Consider the following 20,000-nt stretch of genomic DNA (forward strand, 5'->3'; position numbering starts at 1 on the left):
TTTGTATGTATGTTGATTTCGCTGACCATACTCCTGTGTGTGTGTGGGTGGTCTGACCCAGACCCCTGTGCGTGTGTGTGTGTGTGTGTGTGTGTGGTTTCACTGACCCTGACCGGTGTGTGTGTGTGTGTGTGTGTGTGTGTGGTTTCACTGACCCTGACCCTTGTGCATGTGTGGTTGTGTGTGTGTGTGTGTGTGTGTGTGTGTGTGTGTGTGTGTGTGTGTGGTTGGTTTTATTGACCCTGACCCCTGTGCACGTGTGTTTCTCTCCAGGAGTGTCCAACCTCATCCAGCAGGTGTGTCGTCTCAGTAAAGGCCTCCGTCTCCTCAACCTCTCCAAGACCTCCCTCTCCTCTAAGGGTGTGTTCATCCCTCTGTCCCCTGGGCCACACTGCCCCCTTGTGGTCACCTCTCCGGCCACGCTCTAAACGCCATGCCCTCATTGGTCCACGGCCGACTCATTGGTTATATAGGCTGTGTGTTGGACTATTCAGTACGAATGGGAAACCAAACCTGTTTTTTTGCCAGGCTGTGATTGAGCATGCTTTAATAATCACAGTCAAAAATCAAAATCAAATCAGCACTTCTGTCATCATATGTAATTAAAACTACTGGCAGTGTTAGATATTATTACATTGATTGATTGATTGATTGATTGATTGATTGGTCCCTGCCTGCCTGCCTGTCTGCCTGCCTGTAATATATGCCATTTCGCTTTTATCCAAAGCGACTTACATTGCAGTGAGTGCATACATTTCAGTATATATGGTCCCAGCGGGAATCGAACCCACAACCTAAGCGTTATTAGCGTCATGCTCTACCAACTGAGCCACAGAGGACCACGCCTGTCTGTCTGTTTGTCTATCTGTCTGCCTGCCTGCCTGTCTGTCTGCCAGCTGTCAGCTAATTTCCTCATTAATCTGGGCAAATTACGGATTAAGGGATTAGCTGGGGTTAAAGTTGTGTGGTTTCTCCTCTCTGTGTGACCACGTGGGACTTTCAGCTTTATTGAACCACCGCTCACTGTGCTCGCTCTCTCCTGCGCCTCTGCAGAGGTTTTAATGAGCTGTTCTAATGGGTCATTGGTCATATTCATGTTATTTTTATTATAATTCTGTATGTTTCAGACAGTTGGTTTTATGGTGTTCGGGGGTTATTACGGTTCACGCTGACGCTCGACTGGTTAACAGTGCTGATCTGGAATTAATTGGTGTTCACTCTTGACTGTCCACTTTTCTATGTCTACATACTGTATGATATGTTCATTCATTATTTCTCGTTCTCTTTCTTTCTTTATTTTTTTTCCTCTGTCTCTCCTTCTACCCACAACCCCTCTCTCTCTCTCTCTCTCTCTCTCTCTCTCTCTCTCTCTCTCTCTCTCTCTCTCTCTCTCTCTCTCTCTCAGGGGTGGTGTCTCTCTCCCAGGCGCTCTGCTCCAGTGATGACTACTCCAACTCTCTCCTTCACCTGGACCTGAGCAAGAACCCAGGGGTCCTGTCTGGAGAGGACGCTACCGTGAGCACACACACACACACACACACACACACACACAAACACACACGCACACTCCCGACTCCTCTTTGACTGCCTCTCTGTCTCTCTCTAGAACCTGTACCTGTTCTTAGCTCAGCCAAACTGCCTGGTCCATCTGGACCTGTCCGGAACCGACTGCACTGTGGACTCGGTGAGTGTTCTCCATTCTAGAACGCCTCCTTGCCGTCGGGCACATTGTCTGATAACAGATCAGAACTGCCAGAGCCATGGTTACGTAATGGACTCGGTAATGGCTGTAGAGGACATGTGTGATTCTGCAAAGAAGCCACATCTGCATAATTTGGGGAGGAATATTCTGCCCTAAAAATCTCCTGCATTCATGTCTCGCATGAATTGTGTATTGCATATTAAAGTGTCGTTTCACTTCATTAACTGGCTCCCAACTTTTCCCGCTCCTTCCTTTTTCCCCGGCCTCGTTATGAAAAGAAAGGATTCCACTTTCTTTGATGGATTGTCCCCCCTTTCTTTTTCATAACTGTAATCTGTTCTTTTTAGAGAATCTTTTTCATATTTCATTTCGTTTCATTTTTCATCTTTATGTACTGTACTGTATTCCAAGGTTTAATATTTATCGGGATACGGATCTTTAGAGTAGTGATGGCCGGAGGTGTGTCGTACGGTATGTACGGTATGGGGATGCTAATACGTTAGCAGTAATGAGAACGTGTGTTTTCTCTATGCTAGTTGTTCGGAGCTCTTCTGAGGGGCTGTTGTGCTGATCTCACCTACCTGAACCTGTCCAAGAACTCCTTCTCTCATAGGTGAGTATTATAATAACGTTCAATGATGTCATTGTCTTTTTAAACTACTTTTGCTTATATATTGTGTTCTTTTTTTATTACATTGTTGTTTTATTATATTGTTGTTTTTATCTTTATGTCCTGTGCACCGACCACACCCAAGTCAATTTCCTGAATGTGTGAATATACTTGGCAATAAAAAGGAATTCTGATTCTGATTGGTGCATACATTTTTCAGTATACATGATCCCAGCGGGAATCAAACCCACAGCGTTATCAGCACCATGCTCTACCACCTGAGCCACAGAGGACCTCCTCTAATCTAGACTTCTGACCCGAGCTGAGCTGGGCTGGCCTGGTTACTCTGAAACTAACACATCTGAGCCAGCCGCTGTTTGATAGCATTCCTCATTCAGTTCCTTGTATTACAATGAGGCCCGTCCTCCGATGTCTACCTCCACCAGCCTCCCCTGGAGCCAGCACGTGCGTGGTCCGGGTCGGTCCAGTAGAGTAGGCAGCCCCTCGCTACCCCCCTGATCCCACCACCACCACCACCACCACCAGAACAGCACTTTATCCTGACTCGCTGGATGGTTCCCGTAGCGATGCCATTAAGGAGTCAGCAGATCATTCCTTCCCAGATTAATATTTGCCCTGTAGATCTTCTGTAACAGAAGTGTGTGTGTGTGTGTGTGTGTGTGTGTGTCTCTCTCTCTCTCTCTCTCTCTCTCTCTCTCTCTCTCTCTCTCTGTGTGTGTGTGGCTGCGTGTGTGTGTTTGTGTGTTTTTGTGTGTGTCTCTCTCTCTCTCTCTCTCTCTGTGTGTGTGTGTGTGTGTGTGTGTGTGTGTGTGTGTGTGTGTGTGTGTGTGTGTGTGTGTGCGTGTGCGTGTGCGTGTGCGTGTGCGTGTGCGTGTGCGTGTGCGTGTGTGTGTCTCTCTCTCTCTCTCTCTGTCTGTGTGTGTGTGTGTGTGTGTTTACAAGTCACCCCCTGTTTCATGCCTGACAGAGAGAGTGTTTACCTTGCTAGCAGGCGGCTGCTGCAGATCCATAACCCACCTCACACCACCACCACCATCATCATCATCATCATCATCACGGTCTGCCCTCCCCAGGGACTGACACAGCAACAACCCGCCGCCTCACCGCTACTCACTACATAACAGCATTATGGAAAAAAGTCTGTGAAAAATGAGCCTAATTTTAGAAAGGAATTATTGTTCAAATCCCCCCAGTGCCTCGCAGCCAGCACTTTCTCTCTCGCCCACTACCTTCATCACTCTCTCTCTCTCTCTCTCTCCCCCCAGCTATTTTTCTCTACTGCCTCTCGCCCTTCTCTCTCTTATTTTTTCTCTGCATCTCTCTCTCTCCCTCCAGCTATTCTTTCTACTGACTTTCTTGCCTTCCCTCTTTCATGTTTACTCTCTCTCTCTCTCTTTCTCTTTACCCCCCCCTCTCTCTCTCTATCCCCCCCCTCTCTCTCTCTCTCTGTTTACCCCCCTCCTCTATCCCTCTCTCCCTCCATCTCTCTGTCCTTCAGCTGGCCGTGGTAATAAGCTGTGTTTGTGGCAGGGTGGCAGCAGCTCTGTGTGAGCTCTGATCGCTGCACATGAAACACAACATAAATCTGCTTGAGCTGATAAGAGTGAAAGACTCATGAATATTGAACAGCTCTCTCTCTTTCTCTCTCTCTCTCTCTCTCTCTCTCTCTCTCTCTCTCTCTATCTTTCCACACCGTGTCCACCAGTGCATCCACTGTTAGTCTGTTTAGCAGTGTTTACCATGGTGCCCCCCCCCCCCTCTCTCTCTCTCTCTGCACTCTCTTCCCCAGTGCGTCCACTGTCACTGTTTAACATGGTCTCCCCCCTCCCTCTCTCTCTCTCTCTCTGTTGCCCATCTCTCTGTGACAGCAGTCCCTCTAAGCCCCCTTGTGACTGTCGTGCTTTATTGCCTCTAAATCTGGAGGTCGTAGTGCGTAGGCTAGGACGACTTATCATAATGTCACGCTCACGTTCTATCGCTCTCTTTATTCCTGGCCCCTCTCTCTGTCGCACACACACACTCGGACACGCACACACACTCACACACACACACACACTCACACACGCACACACACTCACACACTCACACACACAGACGCACGCACACACGCACACACACACACTCACACACTCACACACACACACACACACACACAGACGCACACACTCACACACACACACACAGTCACAGACAGACGCGCACACACACAGATGCACATACACACGCATACACTCACTCTCTCTATCTTTCCCACTCCGATTAATTATTTGGAGGCTAAAAAGGGCGTCTTAGCTGTTCAGCGAGGTAGGAACACAAAGTCCTCCTGTCTTACAATGAACTGCTTGGATGATTCCCTCCTGGCTGAGAGGGGACTCGACGTGCTCACCATGAGCTTACTTCTCTTTCAGCTGCTGATAAGCATACACAGGGAACTCAAGTGTGTGTGTGTGTGTGTGTGTGTGTGTGTGTGTGTGTGTGTGTGTGTGTCTGTGTGTGTGCGTGTATGTGTGAGTATGTGAGTGGGAGTCATGGACACGATTTCACACCCAGATCTGGCATGTCCAGATGGGTTGATACACAGCTCCTTGTTGTTGTCCTCGTGCCAGCGTAATGAAACGTGTTGTCTGTTATGATTAAACAGCCTCACCTTTAACAGCGCCTGTGTGATGATGGAGACCTACATGTCAAATGTCTGCCCTTTCTCACTCTCACTTCTCGAATTCTCGATTTTCGTCCCTTACTGTCTCCTCTCTCTCTCCGTCTGTCTGTCTCTCTGTTTCACTCTCTCTCTCCGTCTGTCTGTCTCTCTGTTTCACTCTCTCTCTCCGTCTGTCTGTCTCTCTTACTGTCTCCTCCCTCTCCGTCTGGCTGTTTCACTCTCTCTCTTACTGTCTCCTCTCTCTCCGTCTGTCTGTCTCTCTGTTTCACTCTCTCTCTTACTTCTCTCTCTCTATCTCTTCCCATGTCTCTCTCTCTCTCTCCCCATGTCTCTCTCTCTCTCTCCCTGTCTTTGTCACTCTCTCTAGTTCTGTTTCTCTCACTCTCTCTCCCCCTGTTTCTCTCAATCTCTCTCCTTCTCTCCTCCTCTCTCCTTTAGGAAAGCGAGGGAGACCCTCCCTACGTTCAGGCAGTTCTTCAGCTCGGCGTTCAGCCTCACCCACGTCAGCCTGTCGTGTATGAAGCTGCCTCCAGACACACTGAGGTGAGTGGGTCTATGAAGCTGCCTCCAGACACACTGAGGTGAGTGGGGTCGTGGCCTGTGTGTGGAGGGTGTCGTAGTCTGGCCTGGCCCCTGGCCTCCCGCCAAAAAACCCATACACTCCCACATCCCAGCACCGTCGTCCATTATTCATTCACCCACATGAATACTTGAGCGATATTGTAAAAACAACAACAACAACGACAACAACAACTGGAAAACACACACCACAAACAAGCGGTGTTTTTGTTGCTAAATCGACTCTTTTCATCGAGCTGAAAGTGTGTTTTTGTCGTGTGACAGTTCGCCACTTCTCCTGGGTTTACGGGTTCCCAGGGAGGCTGTCTTGAATTCTCTTTTAAGCTCTTTTCCTCCAAATCCCTTAAGACCGTTGTAACTCTCCCGGGTACATGAAAAGCAAACTAGGGGGTTTAAATTCGAGGGAAATTGATGGAAATTGATGGAAATTCGAGCGAAACAACCTGAGGAGGGAAATAGGATTTCTTGACCTCTTTTCTCTCTCTCTCTCTCTCTCTCCCTCTCTCTCTCCCTCTCTCTCTAATGTTCATGAATTCTTTCTATTTCTTTCTTTCTTTCTTTTTTTCCTCTCTCTCTCCCCTCCCCTCTCTCCACTCATCTATCTGTCCTATTCTGCCCTCCCCCCAGAGCTCTGTTACTGGGCTTGTGTTCCAACCCTCACATCGCTGACCTGCACTTGGACATCAGCGGCTGTGAGGTACAGTACTTTGTCTGTCTGTCTGTCTGCCTGTCTGTATGTCTGTCTGTCTCTCTCTCTGTCTGTCTCTCTGACCTACTGTTTTACTGCCTTCCCATCCACCCTCTTTCTATCTTCTCACACCTCCTCTCTCTCCACATCCCATCTTTTCTCTCTCCCTCTCTCTCTCTCTCTCTCTCTCTCTCTCTCTCTCTCTCTCTCTCTCTCTCTCAGCTGAGGTCAGCTGGTGCTGGGGTGCTCCAGGAGCTGTTTCCCAGGGTCTCCTGTGTGGGAACTCTGGACATCTCAGACAACGGTAAGGGACTGACCTACACACACTGTAAAGAGGCCTGTGTGCACCCTTCTCTACTGTACATCTATCCATACCAGGGGAGGCTGGTGGAGGCAGAAAGCGGAAGACAGGCTAAATGTAATGCAGGAAGGGAATGAGGAATGGTACCATCACATTTCTACCTCCCATCAGCCTTCAGTGATCCATACCAGGGTAGGGCTTAAGAGCCTCTTACGGGCTGTCCTGTTTGATTAAGTAACATCTTGCTTTCGTGTGTGTGTGTGTGTGTGTGTGTGTGTGTCTGTGTGGTGTGTGTGTGTGTGTGTGCGTGTGTGTGTGTGTGTGTGCTTATCTGTGACTGTGTGTGTCTGTGTGGTGTGTGTGTGTGTGTGTGTGTGTGTGCGCATGACTGTGTGTCTCTACGTGTGTGTGTGTGTGTGTGTGACTGTGTGTGACTGTGTGTGTGTGTGTGTGTGTGCGTGTGTGTGTGTGTGTGTGTGTGTGTGTGCGCGCGCACGCTGCCTCTCAGGGTTGGACGCGGACCTTCTGGCGCTGATCCCAGCCTTCTCCAGACACCCCTCCCTCAAACACCTGCTCCTGGGCAGGAACTTCAACATTAAGGGCAGGTAGGGTGTCTGTCCACCGCAGGCAGCCCCAGACACACACTGGGATGACGGGGGGGTGATTGATAAACGCTCTAACCTTGCCAATCCTCTGTCGGCAGGGCGCTGGATGAAATCCTACAGAAACTGGTACAGCTAGTGCAGGAGGAAGAGTGTGTGAGTTCTGTTTTAGGACATTCGAACATGCACCCACCCACCCACACACACACACACACACACACACACACACACACGTGCATATACACATGGGCGTACACACACACCCACACGTACACGCGGGCGTACACACACACAAACGTGCACATGCGCGCACACACACACACACACACGCACACACATGCACATACATGTACACACAAACCCTCTTCACCCCATACAATATTGGTATGTTTGTAACTCTCTCTCCCGCACTCTCCCAGGCTCATTAAACTATGACTGTGTTGTTCTCTCCAGCCCTGCTGAATGATTCATTCTGACACTACTTTATTCGTGGGCCTTCAGGCCGTCTCTCCTAGTGCCGACACTCCATGATGAGTCTCACTCAATAATTAACTACTTTGATAATGATGACACACACACACACACACATACGCATAGTATACACATGCACACACACACACACATACGCATACACATGCACACACACACACACACACACACACACACACACGCACGCTAACTTGACTTCACTTTGAGAGCCCAGTTTCTGATCCCCCATCTTCCTTTCTCTCTTATTTCCTTTTCTCCTCTCTCTCTATCTTCCCCACCTCCCTCTCTCCCTCCCAGGCCCTGCAGTCTCTCTCCCTGGCTGACTCCCGCCTGCGCTCCAGGGGCACGATGCTGGTGAACGCCCTGGGCAGCAACACCTGCCTCCGGAAGGTGGATCTGAGTGGAAACAGCCTGGAGGATGCGGGGGCTAAGATGCTCAGCAAAGCCCTGCAGATCAACACCACACTCAGGTAAGACAGAGAAGAGGAAGAGGAAGAGGGGCGGGGGGGGTAGGAGAGGGGAGAGGAGGAGGGGGGGAGGGGGGGTAGCTGAGGAAGGGAGGGGGGGGGTGTAGAGGAGGAGGGGGAGGGGGAGTAGCTGAGGAAGGGAGCAGGGAGCACAAGGGAGAGGGGGATGAGAAGGAGGTGGGGGGGGAGAGGAGGAGGGGGAGTGGAGGAGGAAGGGAGCATGATGGAGAGGGGGATGAGGAGGAGGAGGAGGTGGGGGGGGTAGAGGAGGTGGGGGGGGTAGAGGAGGAGGAGGAGTGGAGGAGGAAGGGAGCACGATGGAGAGAGGGATGAGATGGGGGACGGGGGGACGGAGGGCTAGAGGGAGGGAGAGCATTATGCAGTTTCTGTTTATTCCAAGTAGTTAATCTACTGCAACATTAATGCGATGTTATGGTTCTAATTCTGTAAGCACTCGGACACTGATGAAACATACTTAGAGGTCATTGTTTATTCACGCTGGGGGGTACAGTGTGCTATTTGCAACCCTGAATCTGTCGACATGTCGTGCACGGTGCAAAAGCTGACATGGTTCTGCGGCTTCTCCTCATCAGTGATTGATCTATTTCGGTCTTCTTTCTTTTTCTCTCTCTCCCTCTCTCTCTCTCTCTCTCTCTCTCTCTCTCTCTCTCTCTCTCTCTCTCTCTCTCTCTCTCTCTCTCCCTCTCTCTCTCTCTCTCTCTCTCTTCCTCCTATTTGATCCCTCTCTAAGGAGTGTGACGTGGGATCGCAATAACACCACGGTGACAGGATTACAAGATGTGGCTCGAGCCCTGGAACAGTAAGACACACACTACACATACACACACACTATATACACACACACTATACACACACGCTATTACACACACTATACACACACACACACACATACACTATTACACACACACACACTATACACACACATTCTCTCTTTCTCACACACAGACAGACAGACAGAAACACACTCTGTCTCTCTTTCTCTCACACACACACACACACACACACACACACACACACACACACTCACTCATTCACTCTTTCTCTCACTCACACACACACATTCTCTCACATTAAAGATGTTAAAGTAAGCGGGGTATCTTTGAGTCTCTGCAGTGTCTTCTCTTGCACGGTGTTTCATCACTGTGAGGCATCACGCTGTCTTTCTGTCTGTTTGGGGGTTCTCATGACAGGGACTCAATGGAACAGCCTGACACGTTTCCACGGCGATCCGTACCCTCGCCTCGAGCACTTCCGAAAGAAGGCGAAGATCGTAGAAGGATTGTTCACAGAGGAGCAGAGATATGGAGTGTTAATGCTGGGTTCTCTCCTTCCTCTCTCTTTTCTCCTCCCTCGCTTTCTCTCTCTCTCTCTCTCTCATCAGTAACTTCACCCTGCAATACATGCCCGTCCCCCTCGGCGACGTCACCCAGGCGTACCGCGGCGCCCCAGAGAAGACGGAGCAGGCGCTGGCCAAGGTGACGCTCCTGCCCGGGAACGTGACATCACACCGTCACACCCTGACCTTGAGCAGTGTTCCATTCTCACCTCCACCCAGAGGCCTGCCAGCGTCTCCCTCCTGATCTTGTGAATGTCCTTCTCTTCCTTTTCCTCCTTCCCCCCCCTCCTCAATCCCTCTCTCCATCTCTCCATCCCTCCATCTCTCCATCCCTCCATCTCTCCATCCCTCCATCCCTCCATCTCTCCATCCCTCCATCTCTCCATCCCTCCATCCCTCCATCCCTCCATCCCTCCATCCCTCCATCCCTCCATGTGACAGATCCAGCGGTGTCTGCTGAGGAACAACCAGACTCAGCGCTTCTCTCAGAAACAGGCTCTCCGCCTCCACCAGGGCCTGGTCACCAGCACTGCTGAACAGGTGTGTGTGTGTGTGTGTGTGTGTGTGTGTGTGTGTGTGTGTGTGTGTGTGTGTGTGTGTGTGCTTGTGTGAGTGCGTGTGTGCACTCTGTGTTTATATGTGATTGAAGACTGCACATACTAACACTGTGTGTGTGTGTGTGTGTGTGTGTGTGTCAGGTGATGGAGCGTCTGTGTGTGCGTGTGCAGCAGCAGGTGTGTGTCCTCCGAGGTTCAGAGGAAGGGGAGGAGCTCCAGGCGGCCAGACAGGTCCTGAAGGAAGCCAGGAACTCCAGAGCTGTGAGTGTGTGTGTGTGTGTATGTGTGTATGTGTGTATGTATGTATGTGTGTGTGTGTGTGTGTGTGTGTGTGTGTGTGTGTGTGATCAAATCTCTTCTGTCTCTGTCGATTTCAGATAATATAATTCAGATTCTAATGGTGTGTGAGAGATTATATATCATTTATCCAAACCCCCTGTGTGTGTCTGTGTGTCTGTGCAGTTTCTCTACTGTCAATGAATTAATTAAAGAATAAAGAAATGTATACACATTTAATAAAGGTATTGCTTCCTTCTTCTAGCATTGTGACTGCCAATGGCCTCTGGTCCTAGCACAGATTATTATCATTCTGATGATGACTGATGGATAGATGATTCACTGACTTAGACGTGGTGAATAATGGATGACAGTATAATGACAGAAGTGAGGAGGAGCGGAGGCCTGGGAGCTGTGCAGGGCTGCAGGGACCAGACTGGCTAAAAGCCTGGGCTGCAGGATTACATCACAGTGTGTGTGTGTGTGTGTGTGTGTGTGTGTGTGTGTGTGTGTGTATCTGTGTGTCTGTATCTGTGTGTGTGTCTGGGTGCGTGTGCGCGTGTCTGTATCTGTGTCTGTGTGTGTGCGCGTGTGTGTGTGTGTGCGCGTGTCTGTGTGTGTGTGTGTGTGTGTGTGTGTGTGTGTGTCTGTGTCTGTGTCTGTGTGTCTGTATCTGTGTGTGTGTCTCTGTGCGCGTGCGCGTGTCTGTATCTGTGTGTGTGTGTGTGTGCGTGTGTCTGTGTGTCTGTGTGTGTGTCTCTGTGTGTGTGTGTGTGTGTGTGTGTGTGTGTGTGTGTGTGTGCGCGTGTCTCTCTCTCTCTCTCAGCTGTACCCGTCTCTCTGTGAGCTGGCTCATGTGTTGTCGGTGGACGGGCCGGTCAGGCAGCGGCTGGACTCCCTGGCTGGAGAGCTGGCCAAGGCCGCTGATAAGGAGCTCCAGGTACACCACACACCCCCCCCCCCCCTCTACACCACCCCCCCCTCTCTACACCACACACCCCTCCTCTACACCACACACCCCTCCTCTACACCACACACCCCCCCTCTACACCACACCCCCCTCTACAGCTGTCTGCCTGGGGGAGGCTAGGGCGGGTGGGTGGGTGGAGGGATGGAGGGATGAATGGATAGATGGATAGATGGATGGATGGATGGATGGATGGATGGATGGATGAATACTTGAGTGAATAAATGGGTGGATGGATGAGTGGGTGGATGGAGGGATGGAGGGATGAATGGATAGATAGGTAGGTAGGTGGATGGATGGCTGGCTAGATTAATACAGTAGGTGGGTGAGTTCAGGGTTTGGTGGGTGGATGGATGGATGGAAGGATGGACGGATGAATAGATGGATAGATGGATAGATGGATGGATTGTGGTCATACAGTGGTGGATGACGTCTCTCCGCTGGTTCCAGGTGATCGTGGACTCCATGGTGTCCCTGTGTCGGGAGCTGTGTCCCATGTCCTCCTCCGCCGCCGAGCGCCTCAACCCTCCCCTCTCCTCCATCGCCGAGCGCGTCTCCGTCCCTCGCTCCGCCATCCGCACCGCCCTGATGGAGAGAGCCGCGCAGGACGTCAACAGAGCTCTGGAGTAAGAGAAGGAGGGATGGATGGAGGGAGGGATGGAATGGAGGAGGGAGGAAAAAAGAGAGAGGAAGGGTCTAGAGACAACGACGGGGGATTTGATGTTGAAGTTGAAATGTGAACTTCTCTCTGAAATGTGAATCTCTCTCTCTCTCTCTCTCTCTCTCTCTCTCTCTCTCTCTCTCTCTCTCTCTCTCTCTCTCCCTCTCTCTCTCTCAGGGAGGTGAAGCTGTCTGTAGTGTCCTATCTCACCAACTCCATAGTGGACCAGATCCTACAGGAGCTCTACACCACTCACAAAACCCTGGTATACTACACTACACACACACACACACACACACACACACACACACACACACACACGCTTCCCTCTACCTGTGTGTGTGCGTCTACTTCTCTGCAATGTCTACATCTGTCTCTTACTATAGCTCTGGCATAGTGTTGTCTCAGACCAGTACACCATGTCTCAGACCAGTACACCATGTCTCAGACCAGTACACCATGTCTCAGACCAGTACACCATGTCTCAGACCAGTACACCATGTCTCAGACCAGTACACCATGTCTCAGAACAGTACACCATGTCTCAGACCAGTACAACGTGTCTCAGACCAGTACACCATGTCTCAGACCAGTACACCATGTCTCAGACCAGTACAACGTGTCTCAGAACAGTACATCATGTCTCAGACCAGTACATGTCTCTCAGCTGCGCCAGGTGTCCCAGGTGAAGCGCTGGGAGGAGGGAGGGACGGGCAGACGCACCATCAGACAGTCTAGACTCAACGACTCACTGGACTACCCTGATGAGGACCTGGGCTTGAACATCGTAAGTGCGTGTGCGTGTGTGTGTGTTTGTGTCTGTGCGTCTGTGCGTCTGTGTGTGCGTCTGTGTGTGTGTCTGCGTGTGTGTGTGTGTTTGTGCGTCTGTGTGTGCGTCTGTGTGTGTGCGTCTGTGTGTGCGTCTGTGTGTGTGTCTGTGTGTGTGTCTGTCTGTGTGTGTGTGTGTGTGTGTGTGTGTGTGTGTCTGTGTGCAGAGCCCCGGGTCAGTCTGACGACCCCCATCAATATTAATACAGCAATTAATCTAGCTGCAACGTGCGGCCCGGGGGGCCAACAGCTATGGAGGAGCAGGTGTGTCTGAGGCTGGTCTGAGGCTCCACACTCACATACAGCACTGTGTGTGTGTGTGTGTGTGTGTGTGTGTGTGTGTGTGTGTGTGTGTGTGTGTGTGTGTGTGTGCGGGTGCGTGTGTGTGTGTGTGTGTGTCCCTCTCTCTCTCTCTCTCTCTCTCTCTCTCTCTCTCTCTCTCTCCAGGACACCATTGCCATTAAGAAGCGCAGCGCCAGGACCAGAAGGATCCGACCCGTGTCCACCAGATCCAGTGAGTCACACAGAATCAGAACATCCACACAAACTGTTCAAGTTCATGAACTGTACTATGGGGCAGCTCATAGCCAGAGCTATTAATAAGGCAAGGCAAGGCAAGGCAAGTTTATTTGTATAGCTCATTTCATACAACAGGTGCAAGGATCGTAAGAGATTTTTTATTTTTTTTTTAAATGGCAAGAATAGATACATATATATAGAAAATAACTAGATAAACGTTTAAAAACACAATAAGACGATGAATAAAAAGATATAGATAAAAGTTGTATTACTGCAACTGTAGTTCAAGCGCTACTCTTCCCGATATGGCGTGTGTGGCTGCAGGTACTGCGTCTGTGTTTAGCCGCTATCTTGCGCGATACGGCGTGTGAGATCGCAGTGTAAAATGACACGTTTTAATAACTAATTGACGTATAGGGCTACTGTATTATGTATCTAGTTTGTTCATCTTTTTCTCTTTTTTTTCGCTCCCTCTTTCCCTCTCTCAGGTCTGGGTGAAGACCCCAGCTCCTCCCCTCCCCCCGCGGCCCCGTCTCACTCCGCCCCTCTCTCCCGCTCGGCCTCATGGGAGTGCCTGTCCACCCTGCCTACCCACGGGTCTCCGCTGCGTCACGTGACCCACGTCAGGCCACGCCCCCCGCGAAGACACAGGACAGGAAACCTCTCCCTGGACCCGGTGAGTCACCTGACCTTTGACCTCAAGCTGACCTCCTAGTAGAGGCTCAGACTAAACCCCTCTCAGCCTGTAGTCCCTATCTCCTTGGCGCGTCACGTTCTAGTAGAACAGACAAGGTCCACAGACACGTTGACATGTTATGGCTTCCGCAAGAACCGCAGCTCCAATGTGCAGTATTGACCAGTAGAGCAGGAGGCATTTAATTATTACAAGGTCGGTGGTTCGATCCCCGGCTCCTCCTGTCCATGTGTCGAGGTGTCATTGGGCAAGATACTGAACCCCAAATTGCTCCCATTGAGCGGGCCGGCGCCTTGCATGGCAGCTTGTCGCCACTGGTGTGTGAATGTATGTGTGAATGGGTGAATCAGAGGCCATTGTAAAGCGCTTTGGAATAAGGCACTATGTAATTTATGTGCAGTCCATTTACCATTTACCATTTAGAGTAGATGGACATGGGGCCGGTTTCACAGAGTAAATCACACTTTCAAATGTAAAATCTCCATTGAAAATACTTTTTAGTCCAGGATTAGGCTTAAGCCTTGTCTGTGAAACCAGCCCTAGATGTATTTAATGGCTGCATAAGGACGTAATGTGAATGTGGATGTGTTTTGTGGGTTGTGCTTAGGCTATGTGTTTGGGGGCTTTGTGGGGGGAGGGGAGGGGCCTGTGTGGAAGAGAGTGGAACTGAGAGCCTGTGCCATGTTCAAGCCTTACATACTCTCTCTACACTGGATATAGTGTCCACCCTTCTCATGAGTTAACATCTCTCTCTCTCTCTCTTTCTTTCTCTCTCTCTCTCTGTCTCTCTCTTTTTATGGTTAGGAGGTTATTAATGTGTCATTGCGTTTTGTGTACCTTTTTTATCTTGTTGGAGCGTGTGAGGCAAAACTAATGTCTGCTCAAGCAGGCAATAAAGCAGAATCTAATCTACCCCCCGCTCCCATCTCCACACACACACACACACACACACACACACACACACATACACACACACACACACACACCTTTCCCAAGGATTTAGATAAATGTCGTAATGTTGTCTTAACACAACAGTACCTATCCAATCTTTTTAGATTCCCACAAGCCCCTAGGGAGTCTTCTGCTGCAGGCGGGGGGTGACGCTGGGTTATTTGTTATTTTGACTATTTTAGTTTAGGTGTTTATCCTCCTCTCAGGTTCTATTCCACCTTCCGCTGTCATGACTACTTGATTCGTTCGTCCTTGCTGTTCATGCCAGAGGCATATCCAAAAATAAATTCCCTTTTACTCCGAAGCGGTCCCATTGTCTCTCTCTCTCTCTCACACATTTTTTCTTTTTTTCCTTCTTTTCTAAATCTGTTTTGTTTTGGCTTTAGAAAAAAGTGGATAATGATGAACATCCAACTAAAGGGGATGATGACGAACTGTGTTTGAGCTCTAAAATTTACTTCTATCAGCAGGGAGATCGCATTCTTTTCTCCCGGTCGTTTGGTGTTCTAATTGTGACAGCAGCTGGTGAAATCGGGAACAAGTCGCCAACCGACGGACCGTTCACTTTTATTCCGAAAAATTTAAATACATTTCTGCGTTGTTGAAAATCAATGACACACTCGCTCGTCAGGCCAAAACATTGCAATGCAATGATCTTACTACTTAGTTAGTGTAGAGTAGTGGGGATTACTCACCGAATCCATTGCATTGCAATGTTTTGGCTTGACTAGCGAGTGTGTCATTGATTTTCAAAAACACTGAAATGTATTTACATTTTTCTGAATAAAAGTCTGAACGTTTTGATTGGTTGGCGACTTGTTCCGGTTTCACCAGGTGAGTTCCTCAGGTGAGTTGATGGTGGTGATGTCATCCTGTTCTCTCTCTGCAGAACGGCACCGAGAACGGAGCAGTCAACCTCCTGGAGGACGGACTCCCCGACTTCTACACCAAGAGAGTCCTGCCAGACAGGTACTGTCACACACACACACACACACACACACACACTGTTTATACATAGTATACCTGCTGTATACATTAATACATATTCATATCTATATATCTATAATCATATACACTATGTACACTACAAAGACACACTCTATACTTTGAAATGCACATTATGTGACGGGGTCTGGTGAAAAAGTCCTCAAGTAGGGCAAGGTCTTTTTTTTAAATAGATGAAGAAGATAGCAGAGAAACTCGCTCTGAATCAAAACACACGCAAAACAGCTGCTAATAGCCATCAGCTAAGAAGAAACATCGCTATGAACATCTAACTGCATGTTTAACATCACAACATGTTGATAGAACATCAACATGCTAAAAACACATAACTACACATAGTTAGATGATCACACAGTTTTTGAACACGTCCTAAAACATACCTTTTGTTTACAAGCCATGTATCATTTACCCAGTAGTCTATGGCAGACGATACAGTTAATCCAATTCACAAATTATAAGTATTTAGTGATCCTAAAACTATTCAAGTTTTACACTTCAAGTTTCGTAATATGGAAAAAAACGGCAATTTATTTATTTTTTTAATACGATTTTTGGTCATTTGCACGACTTGAGAATTGCCGATATCGCACCTTTTCACCACACTGTCACATCATTTTACACATACAGTACACTCAAATGTAAAGGTACTCTATCAGGGAAGGCTGGTGGAGGTAGAAATCAGAGGATGGGCACGATACCATTCCAATCCATCCATAACTGTACAATGTCCTCCGCTTTCTACCTCCACCAGCCTCCCCTGATATATAGGTAGAGTACCTTTTAAATGTCATATATACAGTATTTACACGGATACATCCACTTTGACCAATAGCTCATATTTCTATCTTTCTCTCCTTTTTAGTCAGCTGTCATCCCACCATCAAGCCCAGTCCCTGAGGAGGAAGAAGAGACGCAGCGTTCTGTCCATCTTCTCTGGCTTCCGCAAGAACCGCAGCTCCACCATCTCCAATCAGGACGCAGAGTACGGAGGGAGGGGAGGGGCCTGTGGAGGGAGGGGAGGGGCCTGTGTGGAAGAGAGTGGAACTGAGAGCCTGTGCCATGTTCAAGCCTTACATACTCTCTCTACACTGGATATAGTGTCCACCCTTCTTACGAGTTAACATCTCTCTCTCTCTGCCTCTCTCTCTTTGGCTCTCTCTCTCTCTCTCTCTCTCTCTCTCTCTCTGGATCTCTCTCTTTGGCCCTCTCTCTCCCTCTCTGGATCTCTCTCTTTGGCCCTCTCTCTCCCTCTCTCTCTCAGCTGTAACTCGGAGAATGTCTACTCTATGATTCAGCACCCTAAGGACCCTGGGAAGGCGGAGGCCTCCATCGAGGGGGCCAATGGGAAGCTGTCCTCCCGGCCCCCCATCCAGGGGGTCCCACTGCTTGGGATGAGGGGCATCAGCCCCCCCTGCCTCACACAGAGACAGGTAGACACCTCCTGTACAGCTCGTCTGTGGAGGCGCCGACATCCTGTTACAACCATGTGTTAGTAAGGGCCTAAATATGTGTGTTTCTAATCAGTTTGCTCTGTCGCTGCTGCACATACAGTAGATTAAGGCTAATCTTGGACTAAATCACACTAATAACTAAATAATATCAAAAAATAATAGTAATCAGTGTTTCCTCCAGGATTTTTCACATTAGTGGCGGAGCGGTTATCTAGCGCGCACATTTTTTTTTCCGCGTGCACACGCATAAAACGCGCACTGGCGCTCAAAACAAAGACGTGGTTTCACCAAAAACTAGTATAGAGGGTGGCAACAATTATAATTTCTTAAATAGCGGTTAAGTCATTAAAGCCGAGCAGGTGATTTTATATAGAAGGTGATCAAATACCAACATATCCTACAGCTGCAGCGGAACATGCGGAACGCGCATTACACACACACACACACACACACACACACACACACACACACAGAAAGATCAATACGAAGTAGGCCTACGTGAGAGTACACGCACAGAACCGGCTAACGTTACTCATTAACTGTTTACACAAGTAAAATCACAGTGTGACAGTCAGATGGAGCATTCGCTAAACAACAACGGCAAGGTAATGCTATCAGTTGAGTTAAAGAAAACCAACTCTTACCTCTGATGACACCAACATGAGCCCTGCTTACCCGTACCTCCGCCGTTCTGTTCGTGGTGATTTTAGAAGCAATAGATTATTTTTGCCCCGCGCATATTATAATAATAATAATGGATTTTATTTATAAAGCACTTTACATTTCAAGAATCTCAAAGTGCTACAGTCAATAAAAGAAACAAAAACAGCACAACACAATAAAGATCACTAAAAACATCAAAAGCAGAAAGGTTAAAAAGACACTGTGGCATAAAACTAAAATAAATAAATAAATAAATACAAATCTGGCTACTGGAACGCTTTGTTAAAAAGATGAGTCTTAAGTCCGCTCTTAAAAGAGTCGACCGACTGTGGTGCTCTCAGGTGGGCAGGGAGGGCGTTCCACAGTTCGGGGGCGATGGAGCAGAAGGCCCGGTCTCCCATGGAGCGGAGGTGGGTTTTGGTGGGTTTGAGGAGGTTTGCATTTGATGAGCGGAGAGTGCGAGTGGAGGGGCTGTGGGATTTGACCAGGTCCTTGAGGTAAGGGGGTGCGTTGCCGTGAATGCATTGATGAGTTTTGTAAATGATCCGAGAGGAGGTGGGAAGCCAGTGTAGTGAGTGGAGGATGCATATTGCTATGAATAGTTCGATCTCCACACATGAGTCGGCGATGTTGTCATTTAGCCAGCTCTCAGAGAAGCACATCAGGCTGCACTCCCGATACACTGAATGATGCATCACGAGTGCCTCCAACTCGTCACATTTGTTGGGTAAGGAGTTAACATTTCCCATTACGATTGATGGTAGAAACGGCTTGTATCTCCACCGCCTCCTCGATTTAGCTTTTAGCTTCGCTCCAGCTTTGCACCCCCGGTATTTCTTCCGTAGTTCCTTCGGTAATGAGTGTTTGAAACCCTCATGTTTTGCAGTCTCTCTTAGTGCAAAGAGGGCACTTCTGGTATAAACAACTCTGGCTGAGGTTGTAACATTAGACATTATACAACAACAACAAAAAACCGTCAAACATTAAAAACAGAGCAGCGAGACCTGCTGCCGCTCAGAACGGCGCAACGTGCCGACGTCAGCTACCACCGCATTTAATTGACCATGAACATCAGAGACATACATTACGAATGTTCATCTAAAATACTCTATACTGAGCACTGGTATAAGAACATGAACCAGAGAACAGCAGTAAATGCAATAACCCACAGTCGTCGCTGATGATGTTCCGTTTTCGATTAGGATACGGGATTAAAGGCACCGGCGACGGGAGAAGAGAGAGTGAGGAGAGGGATTTCCTGAAATCCAAATGTCCCGCTAAATTCAGACCAATCACAAAACTGTTTTGAAAGCGCGTCGCCTCGCGCCGCGCGCCTGTTGAGAGTCTCGATTGCAGTGCGAACACAAACGACGAGGTTAATTGCAACATTGTAACATATTGTAAATAACTACCGCTAAATCGTAACGAAATGTTGGTCTGGAAGCGGCCTAAATCTAGCTTCAATCTGCTTTTTTTCTGTTCTCCGGTCATAATAACTCGCTGCCTTTCTGCGCAGCCTGAATCAAAGTGGACTGTCTGAATCATTTGGTGGCGGAGGAAATTCTTTGGTGGCGGCCCGCCACGAATAAATGCATATAGAGGAAACACTGATAATATAATAATACAGTATAGGCCATTTAGCTGACACTTTTATCCAAAGCGACATACATTGCAGTGAGTGCATACCAGTGTATATGGTCCTAGCGGGAATCAAACCCACAAGCTAAGTGTTGTTAGCGCCGTGCTCTAACCAACTGAGCCACAGAGGACTACTACTTTAAATGGAAAATCTCTGTTGAGGCTCTTTAGTCTAGGACTCGGCTTAACCTGTGTACGGCCTGATAAATATAACTTAGTCTCTCTCTGTCTGTCTGTCTCTCCTGTCTGTCTGTCTGTCTGTCTGTCTGTCCTGTCTTGTCTGTCTGTCCTGTCTGTCTCTGTCTGTCTCTGTCT

At 48.7% G+C, this 20,000-nt stretch overlaps 1 protein-coding gene across 1 annotated transcript in view; it reads left to right on the forward strand.

The window, feature by feature from the left end:
- The window catches only part of carmil3 (capping protein regulator and myosin 1 linker 3), a gene marked incomplete at both ends in the record, with an annotated part of 39,171 nt that overhangs the window by 15,855 nt on the left and 3,316 nt on the right, over positions 1-20,000 (forward strand). The window contains 23 exons of the mRNA XM_080546952.1: positions 274-360; positions 1,406-1,515; positions 1,607-1,684; positions 2,239-2,315; positions 5,431-5,535; positions 6,199-6,268; positions 6,482-6,563; positions 7,069-7,165; positions 7,264-7,318; positions 7,949-8,121; positions 8,870-8,938; positions 9,521-9,614; positions 9,917-10,015; positions 10,174-10,293; positions 11,135-11,248; positions 11,726-11,901; positions 12,114-12,201; positions 12,604-12,723; positions 13,212-13,278; positions 13,772-13,959; positions 15,818-15,897; positions 16,796-16,915; positions 17,195-17,363. Coding sequence (XP_080403078.1) covers positions 274-360; positions 1,406-1,515; positions 1,607-1,684; positions 2,239-2,315; positions 5,431-5,535; positions 6,199-6,268; positions 6,482-6,563; positions 7,069-7,165; positions 7,264-7,318; positions 7,949-8,121; positions 8,870-8,938; positions 9,521-9,614; positions 9,917-10,015; positions 10,174-10,293; positions 11,135-11,248; positions 11,726-11,901; positions 12,114-12,201; positions 12,604-12,723; positions 13,212-13,278; positions 13,772-13,959; positions 15,818-15,897; positions 16,796-16,915; positions 17,195-17,363 — 2,438 coding nt within the window. The remainder of the gene's footprint in view (positions 1-273; positions 361-1,405; positions 1,516-1,606; positions 1,685-2,238; positions 2,316-5,430; positions 5,536-6,198; positions 6,269-6,481; positions 6,564-7,068; positions 7,166-7,263; positions 7,319-7,948; positions 8,122-8,869; positions 8,939-9,520; positions 9,615-9,916; positions 10,016-10,173; positions 10,294-11,134; positions 11,249-11,725; positions 11,902-12,113; positions 12,202-12,603; positions 12,724-13,211; positions 13,279-13,771; positions 13,960-15,817; positions 15,898-16,795; positions 16,916-17,194; positions 17,364-20,000) is intronic.

This window comes from Nansenia antarctica (genome assembly GCF_963989245.1).
Source record: "Nansenia antarctica genome assembly, chromosome: 16".
Classification (NCBI taxonomy): Eukaryota; Metazoa; Chordata; class Actinopteri; order Argentiniformes; family Microstomatidae; genus Nansenia; species Nansenia antarctica.